Source organism: Sander vitreus, chromosome 7 (genome assembly GCF_031162955.1).
Source record: "Sander vitreus isolate 19-12246 chromosome 7, sanVit1, whole genome shotgun sequence".
Taxonomy (NCBI): Eukaryota; Metazoa; Chordata; class Actinopteri; order Perciformes; family Percidae; genus Sander; species Sander vitreus.
In genome coordinates this window covers 8,774,336-8,786,549 of record NC_135861.1, presented here as the reverse complement: position 1 = coordinate 8,786,549, position 12,214 = coordinate 8,774,336, and the positions used below count along the sequence as shown (strand labels likewise).

The 12,214-nt window shown below is 39.4% G+C and overlaps 1 protein-coding gene across 2 annotated transcripts; it reads left to right on the top strand.

The window, feature by feature from the left end:
* Positions 1-5,450: 5,450 nt before the first annotated feature.
* On the top strand, positions 5,451-11,614 carry szrd1 (SUZ RNA binding domain containing 1). Of its 2 annotated transcripts, XM_078254462.1 has the most exons (4): positions 5,454-5,796; positions 7,095-7,144; positions 7,646-7,915; positions 9,458-11,614. In XM_078254462.1, the coding sequence occupies exons 2-4, from the start codon at positions 7,098-7,100 to the stop codon at positions 9,567-9,569; spliced, it is 429 nt and encodes a 142-aa protein (XP_078110588.1). In that variant the 5' UTR covers positions 5,454-5,796; positions 7,095-7,097; the 3' UTR covers positions 9,570-11,614. The 2 variants fall into 2 exon arrangements, with proteins under 2 accessions (XP_078110589.1, XP_078110588.1); XM_078254463.1 differs by lacking the exon at positions 7,095-7,144 and having other exon boundaries at positions 5,451-5,796.
* The last annotated feature ends 600 nt before the right edge of the window (positions 11,615-12,214 follow it).

The window sequence follows — 12,214 nt, the reverse complement described above, 5'->3', positions numbered from 1 at the left end:
TGTTTGTATGTGAGTATAAATGTATAAATGCATATGTGTAATTATATGTATTTATTTTTATAGGGCTAGACTTTCTATTTTTCTAAAGTGATGTCAATTCAGCTTTTTATTCAGTTGTTTAACTGTGAGCATGAATTCAATAAACTCAAATAAAATTCAATACAATACATATTGCAGTGCCTTTGTAAGACATCTCATCAAACAGAAATGGAGAATGGCATTTACAAATCGCATCTGCAGTTTGTTAAGGAACTGTTAGATTTCAATAAGTGGATACCATTGCTCTGAGTCAGCATCACATACTGTTGATCAAACAGAGGAGGCCTCGAAAGGGACTCAATTCAAGGAAAGATTGTAAACCTCCTGGCACCTGTTGCATAATCAAATTATTTTGTAGGAAGACAAAAACATTGCTCACTCAAAAACCCAGAATTCTCCACATGTCTGTGAATTTCACAAATGGCAGCATTAAGTGTTTATGTGGGGCCTATCACAGCACATTTATTAACCCATTGAATCTGCTGTGACCTTCTTAAGTCACAGCTACACGCAAGAAAAGACTGAGATGGCTGAGATTGCTGGATGTCTTAAATCTAAAAACACAGGTGCACGGCCGCTGTTATTCCAGCAGAAACACAGCTTCAACATGTCTCGCCTCTGCAATAAAGCCAAAGAGAAGAACTTTGAAACAAAAAAAAGTGATATAATATTCAACCAAACAACATTTTCATGCAGGAGAGGGAGTATCATGAAAATCTGCAAAACTTTTTTGCTTTGCAGTCCATTATCTGCACAGGATGTGATGAAACCGGAGACTAAGCTTAAATTGTCCTTTATCACGAGAGTCATATAAGACAAGCTGGAGTACAACCAATGGATTTATGACAGGCTGACCTCATTAAATACATGGACTATGACCAAGGTCTCATACTAAGTAGGAGATATGCTCTCTCAGTCTCAGTTGTGGCTTTAAAAGTGAGCAGCTGAGCTCTTTAGACAGGTTGTTAGGTTGAGACTCATACAGGTGAGCACCAGTTAAGTTTATTTGAGTGTGGGGATGTACTGTAAAGTGAATTCTGCTTTGGATGACAATCATCAAATCACTGCTCTTGAGTCTGATTCTTATTATAATGTTTGTCATGTGGTTTGATTTTACTCTGGGCTGATTAAACACTGTGAATACTTGACTGACGTGATACATTAGCACCTAAACTAATTTATAAATGTCATGTAATAAATGTTTGCACTTTATTTAAAGTGCATTATGATGCATTGCATGCAGGTTACATGGCCTTTTTTTTTGACAAATTGACTGCCGTAAGATACCGTTGATTCTCATCATTACTACTCATATGGTATAAATCACATACCATATTCAACTTAACATTGCTTGTCAATTTTTACTGTAATAAAGAAACATTATAATGCTTAATGGACAGTTTATGTGTCCAGGCTGAGCAGTGAAGCGGTGAGTGAACAGTAATTCCAGGCAGCAGATAACCCTCTGAGGAGAAGAAGGACTTCCCACATGGACTCTAACGGTGCCGGCAGCGTGCAATATGATCGCTGGAACGAGGACAACATCAACATGAAAGTCGATGCACCACAGTCTACTGTGATGAGGTGAGACAAAGTGACGCCTGACATAAAGATTCATCAAACATAAAGTGTTCATATTTTGAGGATTTTCTGATGCTGTTGAAGAACAAACATAAATGTAAGAAGATGTGGATGAGATAAAACCATATGTGGACATGTATGGACTAAAATTAGGTTTTAAAGCTGACACCAGTTGAATGCCAAAGTACTAGTAAGCTTTGTAAATCATTTATAGTCAAAATAAAGCGAGAATGTTGTCAAACCAGGTCCTAAAATAATGTCAGAACGACAACAGTCGACCAAATGCTGTTGGACCTGACTCTGCCTCCCTCTCTGTTACATTCACAGGATCTACGACACAGTGTGTAACGGCAGCTATGGCGTAGCAGTGAAGGCCGCAGGAGCTTTGGCTGCACTGGTGTCCATTTACGTCATAGGATACGTGACAGGATACTACGTCCATAGGTGCTGATGGTGGAGCCCTGTCAGGAGAGAAAAGAGCTCGGAGATTTGGGATAAATCACAAATAAAAAAAATGTTTTGTTAAATAAAAATCAACCAAAAAGTTGGTCTGTGTAGTACTTATCATTATCACCTGTGTCCTCCCTCAGCCTCTTTGTCATCAGAGCAGAAGTCTTTTTGTTGCTTTTCTTCACAGAGACTTGCACCATGTTAAACCCCTGACTGGCATCACCACGCTGCTGTCATTGGCTTTAGGATCACTAGTGTTCTTCCTTTGTCTTATTGGAGGGTTTACTGCTGCAGGGGGTCAATGTTGCAGCTGGTCGAGCATCAAAAGTCCTTTTAATTTTAAGGATCTCCAAGGAACAACTTGACCTTTCAGTAACATTCAGCAGCCCAACATAGAAACGCTAAAGTATTTTGGGCAGTAAGTATTAATGCAATGCATGATATTCATCCTGCAGCTAAAACTCATAATGGTTACCAGTTTAAATAACAGACTACAAACAATGATTTACCAAAAGGCAGTTCATTTAAAAATAAAAGTTCAGAATTGTTGAAATGGATTTGCTCTGCAATAAAATGTCACATCTGCATTTCAAATAAATACCATACCACTTTATGTCATAGACTGTCTTGTCTGTTGTGTTTATATAAATGTCTGATATACTCACCACTGAGGATATGTAATCTGTCCCTGACACTGTGGACATGTGGGGCTGGCTGTATTGAGCGGGTAATGACTCAACCTAAGGCTACGTTCAGACTGCAGGCAAAAGTGGCCCAAATCTGATGTTTTTTGGGTCAAGTGACCAGGTCAGACTTCAGAAGTAGTGTGAACACTCAAATCTTTTTTTTAAATCAGATTTAGACCACTTCCACATGTAGTCCTGAATCAGACCCAGGTCGGATTTTTTTCAACGCGGGCGCAGTGTGAACAACCAAGGCAGATTTGATGAGACTTTTACGTCAATCTACATCGACATTTGTCACGATTATGCGCCTGCGGGAGTTAGCCGAGTTAGCCCTAGACACAGACAGTTACATTAAAAACTTGACTAGGCCTACAAAATGGAGAACAGTGATGGAGCAAGTCAATGGAGGGAGAGTGAGGTGTTAGACCTAATTAGTGTATGGGGAGATACTTCAATTCAGTCAAAATTAGAAGAATATATCGTAACTGCTCCGTTTTTGAAAAAATGGAAGAACGGGGAACACAGGAGAACTTGGATATAGGCCACATTTTAAAAGGTTATGTGAACAGCCAAACAAAAAATCTGATCTGAGCAAAAAATTAAGCATTAAGCATTAAGACTTGCGGTGTGAACGTAGCCTAAGGTTTCAATTTCAAGTCAAGTTTAAGGGCTTGTTGTTGGGCTTGTGGCCTTCATCTGGGTCTTACAACATATTACAAAGAACATGTAATGATTTTTTTTAAATGTTCATTGTCATGGATTTTTGACCTCTTAAGAGAATTTGCACCTTGAAAGCAGTGAAGTTAATCTCTCAGATATCTCTACTCTACGTCAACTACTGGACACATTTCCATGAAATTTGTAGTGCTGATTCATTTTACAAATACTCTTAATGACAGTTACTTAAGACTGAACAACCCAGATTATTTAGGAGTGTCAGAACATCTCACAGGAGTGCTGTCTTCATGGGGTTTTCTTTTTTACAGACAAAGGTCAAGTCCTGGGGCATTAAAGGATAGGTAATCAGTCCTCCTGTTCATACTGACCATTAAAATATTCCTTCACATGCTCCCAGTCTAAGGGATATGAGCCAAAATTCACAGTTCTCGATTATTGCAAAGTTTATCTAAAGAGAAAATGCGGCAATAGTCTCAGTTAGACAACTCAAGTGGATATCTTTCAAAGTTAAAATCTTTTTGTTACTGTCGTTCCACTGCAGCTCAGTAGGAAAACACTGTCCGTGGAATAAAAAACAAATCGTTTTATACAAAAAGGCTGTAAGTTTGGAAGATATATTTGATTTGACTCACTTAGACTGCTAAAGCCTCATGTTAGCTTTAGATCAACTTTGGAATATATTTACTGCACAAAACAAAGACTTTAAGTTACATTATAAGAGCATCAGAAATATGAGAAATTCTTTTTAAAGGCCGGTATAAAAAAGGATGTCTTAATACAGCGAGAAAAACGTTTTTCAGACCGACTTAAAAAATTGTGAACCTATCCTTTAAAAGAGAATCAGAGAAGAAGTGAAGCTTATGATCAAAGTCTCTGACACCTTTACAGGTCTGCAGGCTGGCTCAACACCTGATCTTCAAAAACAAATCTTCGGTCATCTGTCTGTGCAGTGGGTTAATCATAGTATACCATATGTATATACCAAATACTTATACCACAGAGCAGAAACATCTCAGCCTACAATAAGACAAAGCTGACATGCATATCAGCTGGGTTATTGAGTTCATTTTGATTTCTGTCAAATCAGCTTCACTATATCCGCTCCAAATCATTATTATAGCTTACTATTGGTGTATAAAAAGCCTCTCTTATCCAAGGACACAATTTTGATAATGAGGCAGCAACTATAATTCCGGTAGCAATAAAAGTCCTACTGGTCTAGTCAGGCAATGTACAAAGTTCATTAAATACAAAATATGTGCTTCGTTCAATCAGTCTAATTTTCATTTTAATACATTCTTACAATACCATGTAAACCCCCGAGCTGTTTAAGATATTTGCATAATGTTATACACACACACACACACACACACACACACACACACACACACACACACACACACACATATATGTAATGTATGTCATTATAATCCACATGCTCTGATGAAAACAACCTGCAATCACACTGTGGTGTTTGAACTAAATCTGACAACAACATACTGCCCTCATGTGTCCAAAGAGAAGCAGCCACATCTCAACGGCACTAAAAAATGATTGTTTGATTGTTGTTGCTAGTTTTCTTCGTGCCAAGAATTCTATCTAATATCTGCCAAGAATATACACACGTAATAATACAAATTTTAGAAGGAGATTTAGAGTCACAAAATCGTAATAACAGCATTTTAGTATTGCATGTAAACATACTCACATTTGATATGAGGTTTGGCTGAGAAAACTCAAGCGGACAAGGCAACTTTTCTTCAATACCCCTATTTATACTGTGCCTACTGCATTTTCTTCCCCCAAAACATTGCTATTCTAATGTTTTTAATAAAACTTAACAAAATGAAATAATTAAAAAAAAAAAATGTAATTGTCTATTCATGTGCATATGCATACATCCTGTTAACATTTCCAGATGACCTCAACTGATAGATAGAATTGTTTCAATTTATAATTTGTATACTCTGTTATGTTGTCTATCACCGTTGATTGTCACATCTGTGGGAGGGCCACAGTAAATAAGGAAGCAGTCACTAGGCACCACAGTTAACATACCTGTAGCATGTTTAGAGAAAACAGTAAAAACGTCTTTTACTTTTTCTCACACAGTAAGCTAGGGGGTTATTTATTGTCACTTTACTGAAACATCGTTAGCCACTTTTGGCATTTATATTCGGTTATGTAGAAGAGGGATATCATGCGGAGGGGAAATCCGTCAGTGTGATGTCAAAGCCTGGGGACAGTCGAGAGGCGGATCTGAAGGAGCCCAGGACGTCCACCACCTCAACAGCGTGTCTGAGCAAAATGAAACATAGATGAGGAGGTCGCCGAAAGTTGGGAGGAAGCTGCTGATAGTAGGGTAAATAATGAAAGGCTCAATATACCTTCAGCTAAAGGCGTATATCCTTTTGGTAGCTTCTCTAGATTCACAGGGTTGCGTTTAGAAGTTCTCATAACGTTGTTCTATGTTACCGACTCCCACGGGCCAACAATGTGGCTAAAGCTAGCGTTAGCTTTAAGAAACTTGGCGAGCTAACGTCAAGTAGCGTTAGCTAGCTAGCGAGTGAGAAAGGCTTAATATGGACGTAGCCAACTTACTAGCCAAGTTTACTATTTCTAACTAATTTCGCATTAAATAACAGCAATGGTCCTAATTATTAGCTAGCTAACGAATCGTTAGTTACATGACGCGAGCTAAACCCAGAGTTCCTGGTGAAATGTTTAACGTTAGGTTGACGTGGGCTAATGCTAAGCTAGCTATGTCTTGCATGGCTAACATGAAAAACGTGTTAATTGAATGTTGGCTTACTTAATGGCAAATGTACACACCTCGCACAAGACAGAAGACCCCTCCGCGACCTCACACAGTCTTATATTCAACTCGACATAACGTTAACATTACATTTTATAACACTTGACAAAATGATTCACGTTAGCAGCTGTGTGAATCAGTTTAATCTGTCGACATTTTACTGTCAAAGTGAGATAAGTAACTTTGCAAGATCGATTGTTGAACAGATTGTTAAAATGTGTACAGCAACGATCACATTGTCGTTAATTTAGCACGTTTTCATGGAGTCTGGTGTTCTACGTACTAATGTCTGCTTGCCTCACTAAGTTGGTAATTTCCTGCCGTTTACAAGGCCAAATTGTTGTGGGACAACAATTTCGGCCATGTTGTCAACTAACTTATTATACTGGCCGGGGACGAGCTAACGTCAGTTAGCTATGTGGCCAAAACCTTAAAGTTGCCAACATTTAGCTGAAATCTGCTCTTTTCGCTGTAGTTTGGTGACGTCAAAAACGTGGCTCTGAGAAGAAGTTGGTCTGGACGTCAGCAGCTTGTCAGTTTGAAGTTACAGATCTTTTTTTTTTAAGATGTCTTCATGGGGTTAGTCTGCACAAAATGCACCACGTCAAACCTTAAATAACCATTTTCGCTGGCAACATCAGCCGGCTAATGTTGCTAGTTGAGCACTTTCTGTTATGACTTGGCAGCTGTCCTACACATGTATAAATAGCTTGTAATTGTATCCTGCTTTACATCCACTCTTCCACTTGCTTACTACCTGCTGCACTCTTCTTTCTACCCCAAATCAATTAGTCCATGTTGTTTGTTTACATGAATATATGTTTGCACTATTTTTCCCCCCACAGGAAATGGAAAAACAATTAGAGGAGAAGCTAAGGATCAGCCAGAAAGAAAAGTAAGGCCTTAGAAAAAAACATGGCCCAGACTTGTGACTTTTTAAAATGATTGCTTCAATATCCATTCAAAACAATGCTGTTTTGCTATGTGTCTTGCTTATCTGTAAAAGTACGCACCTGGACATAACCTAAGACTTTTTACTGATTTATTAAGAGCCACTCTCCAGCTCACCATACAGGTGACCTACCAAGAGACAATTTATTTTAGGGATGCACAAATTCGATCCACTTTATTTGTTATTCATTATTTAATTCATTCATTTTTTTTTTTAAATGAGCTAAATTCAGTTTTAAAACCTATTTTACCAAGTATGTTACTTTGCTGATGAAGTAGGGAAATCTAAATTAGTAATGAATGTATTTGGATTTCTGTCATAAGTCTTTTGGCCAAGGATGTATCATCTAGCCATTATCGGCACTGCCTCCCTCGCTTCATGGCCTCTCCCTGTCTGTCATGTTACTAATTGTGGGTGGACTGTGTCCTGTTGGGTTGCTTCTAGGGAGTCCAGTAATAATTCCTCACAATCTCCATTGAAGACAACCATGGTGATACAGGACGACTCTCTACCAGCAGCACCCCCACCTCAGATACGCATTTTGAAGCGGCCTACAAGTAACGGGTCATTGGGATCACCCTTGAATCAGAATAGGCCTACACCACAGGTCAAGTCTCTGGCCCAGCGTGAAGCAGAATACGCAGAGGCCAGGAAGAGAATACTGGGCAGCGCCTGCCCTGAGGAGACACCTCAGGACAAACCCAACACTGATAGGTAATAATCCACAAATGTTGACAGTTTAGTGGTTTTACCCACAGCCTGACAACGCCTTGCTGAAGGGCTCTTGCAATTGGAAGAGTCCACATTGTGCTGAAGACTGTTTGTTTTATTTTTGTGAGCTAAGTATCCAATTTAAAGCGGACAGCAAATGAACAAGCATTATTTTAGGGTCATTCCATCTACCTTAATTCCAGTAATGTGTTTATGTACGTATGTGTTTATCACCAAAGCACAGTGTCATCTATTACTCTTATTAAAAAAACAGTGTTTCTCATTTTGCATTTAATTTGATTTCAGAATGTTTTCAATCTATTCTAACAGCTATATTTTTAGACGACAGTCTTGAATTAGATGGGAAAAACAGCCGTTTATATAAAAAAAAAATATATACACTATAAATAAGCCGTTAAGAACACATAATGGTAGCAACACAAGCCAACAATCGGAACGATAACTTAGGCAGTGGCCACTAAACACAAGACTACTTCCAGCTAAATTGTCAGAATCCACGTCAGTAGAGTTGTAATGAGCCTTACTGGACTGAATGCTGCTGAAACTGAAAAGCCAACTGGAAACGAGTTATGAGTAGGGATGCACCGAATCCAGATTTTTGGGGTTTGGCCGAATACCGAATCCACTGGTTAAGATTCTCCCGAATCCGAACACCGAATCCTACTCCCATCCTCAGTCCATTAACACAGTAAACACATTAATGAGGTAAACAACGTCCACAGCCTCTAAAATAGTTAAATGTAACAACTTAATTTTGAATTCACACGCTCTTTTCACATCGTAGGAAAGCACATCGCTATCGTCGGATGAGTGACAATTTTGTTTGGCAAATATTCGCTAACCAGTATATGATGAAGGTGTTGTGAAATGTTTGTTTAAAGCACTTGAATAAGAAATTCATGTTTAGTTTAAAACGGTCTAAAGGAAATGGTCAATTATAGTGTGATTAAAACTCACCATTTACATTATTTACAGTACTTGGTTTACAGCTGATATGTGAAAAGGTACACTACCTTATGTTGTTTAACAGTAATTTAGTTTTACTGCGAACCGTCAAAGGAAGTGCTTTTATTTTTGAAGTAGCCTACACGGAAGTTGTCTGTGTACTCTTGCTAGCTTACTGAGATGAACGTGAGACGCTAGATGCAAAACATGTCCGTCAAGCTTAAGTTTCTAGTGTGTAAGACTGCAACATATTGAACAGTAAATGGTCACAGTAAGAGCCGAGCGTTTTTGGTCATCATTCGAAGCCTTCCACTACAGAAGGCATGTTGGGTGGGTGAAATAAGAAAGCGAACGTTAGCAAACGAGCAGCAGCAGCAGAGTAGGGTTCTGTTCGGTGGGAAAAAAATTCTAAGGTTCGGCAGAAACCGAACCCCGTCACAAAGCCCAATATTCGGCCGAATCCGAACCCGAATCCTGGATTCGGTGCATCCCTAGTTATGAGTCATGAGTCGTTTATGTCCAGCAGCTGGCACGTGTAATGGGCTGCTGTTGGTAATCTATTCCTCCTTTTTCTGCCAGGGCAGGGCGCAATAACTCTACACTGCCTTCAGAGGACACCCGATCAAACAATCAAACGGTCCGGCAGCCAGCCGGCCCAGACGGCACCCAGGGGTTCCGACAGCACAGATAAGTGGGTCCTGGGGGCCACCCAGCCATCGAGGGGAGAGAGATCAAGGGCCACCAGAGAGCAAATGCAGCACTGTATTCTTAAAACTTCCTTCCTTCAGTTCCATTATATCGGATGGGCCGGGAGTACAGCCACACTGCTGCTCAACTCTCCCCACTAGCGGTGTTGTGTAACTGACGGGGAGCGAGGAACTCCAGGAGGAAGTCAAATGGAAACATGCTCTCTTCTCTCCCCACTCCAGTCTGTTTGACACTGTGATTATGAACATCTTCTGGACTCACTGTGATGATCCCTTTAAGAGACGCCCCACGCCTCCACCCCTCTCCTCCTTCAGTGCCCAGCGGCTTCGTCTCAGGACGCCAGCAAGCCAGAAGCAAAGACTTAAACTAAGGATGGCAGAGAGAGAGAAGGGGAAGTGACGGGCCATCGCAAAATAAGATGAGCTGGAACTCGGGCAGCAGCTTCTCCTCAGCAATAATACCAGACATCACTTCTCACACCTTTTACATACACGTTTTTAATTTTCAGATGTTGGCTCACAATTTTTTTAATCTTTTTGTTTTTCTCGCTTGTCTTTATCTATACTAGGGATGCTCTGATATCTACAGAGTACAGATAAACATACTTCACATTATACATACACCACCAAGAACCTGTTCATTAAAACAGTATTTAATATTGAGATTTTTTTTGGAACTATATTTACAGTGTTTATGAAATAGGGAGCATTCACATTTCTTTCACCTTGTTTAGTGGTAAAATGGTCTCAAAATACTATGTTTTGGTTTGTCCTTACAGTTTAAACACCCACACCGTGCACTGCACCTTGTGGTGTCAGGTCCCCAACAGTCAACTCACCACTAAAGCTGCGTACTTAACTGGTACCTGCCCGGTAACTGAGCTGTTAGCATTATCTGTGCACCCCTAATATGTAAATTGCCATTTGTTTTTAAAAACTGAGAGTAAGGGTTACGTGTCGAGTTGTATATCTGACAAGTTCTGTTTACGGTTTGTCTTTTTTTTCTTTCTTTTTTTTTTAAATAAGGTTTTTTTTAGCGGTCTTCTGTGGACACTTACATTATTTGTATTTAAAAGTAAAAGCAAAAAACAGACACATGAAAAGGAGATTGTTTTTAAGTTTTTTTTTTTTTTGTTTTTTTTTCTGCCTTTGAGATGTCAGCAGTATTTTAATTGAAATGAACCAAAATCCCATTTTAAAATCAACCTGTGTGTATATAGTATATCAGTTAATTCAGTAGTCGTTATTTGAAGGTGGTTTTGGCAGCAACTCAAGGGAGGGTCAGACGTGGGAATGAATTTACTGCTGTAAGCCTCTCCGTCACATCTCCACCTCATCAGCGGCGTGCTCGTTTCTTCATGTCCTTCACTGACGTACAGTACGCAGGAACTCAGGTGCAAGTGAACGAGACTGAATGAATGAAATGGACTAAGATTGTATTTTTCCAGCGGGTTCGATTGCTCAAGCAGCAAATGTCCATATTTAAAGCCAGGGCTGGCACTTTGTTAGAAGCCGTGCTATACAGTGAAATTGAACTGAAACGATGTCTACGTCCCAAGAAGAATGAATGCCATTTTTTTTTTATTTGGCATCTTGGTTACATCAGAAACGGTAACATCACCCCGTGTGATTGTTCAGTAACTGATGGTTCTCTGCTGAAATGGAACATGGAGACCCAGCTGTATGTGAACCAGAGCGGTATGACCAGGACCATTGTGCCCAATATATGTTCTTTAATTGTTCAAACAGAGAAGGGATCTCAATAAAGCCATATTCAGTGGTGCACCTCATCAATAGAAAAGTTCTTTTAATAGTTGAATTCAGCTTGTGCCTCCTGTATCACATCTTTACTTCCTGGTTGTTACTGTAGCTCAAGAAACTGAATATATCTGAGGGAGGATACACAATACTGGCAAAAGATTTTAGTTCAGGAACTAAAACAGCAGAGCAGGAGACGAGACGGTTTTAGCTGAGCTCTTGAGTGGAAACAAACTGTAAATACTGATTTAATAAAATGATTTGCAAATAATGTTATTTTGTGATTTCATTTTATTACTTAACATTGAGTTGGCAGGCGCCTTTGTCCAAAAGGAATGATTATACATGCATTTGAACTTGATAGGAACATTATTCAGTTGAACATACTTCCAATGAACACTAATTACAGCGAGAGCTGTAGATTATCCAAGGTAACGACTATTATTGGGGGATTTTTTTTTTACGTCCGAACATTTTAAATATTGAAAGTAGGGCTGTCAAAAATAACGCGTTAATTTCGATTAATTAATCTGAGAAAAATTTAACGCAGATTAATCCATTCCATATTGACGTTTGCATACAGACGAAAATCTGGTGCCACTGATATGTCTGCGCTCCTCTCTGATGCTCTGAAACAGACGTTACAGGAAACACGAACACCGCTGCATGTGACGCTAGTTAACACAATACTCAACAGCAGCTAACGTTAGCCTACCGCTAGCTAGTAGCTGGATTAAACACGGTTACAATGCTGACAGCTAACGCTAAACGGTGTAAAGTTTGACTGTGTTTTACTGTAGAGGATTCAATGAAACTGGTAAACTACAGCCTCGTGGTACATTTGAAGTTATTGTAAATGTCCTTTTCCTAT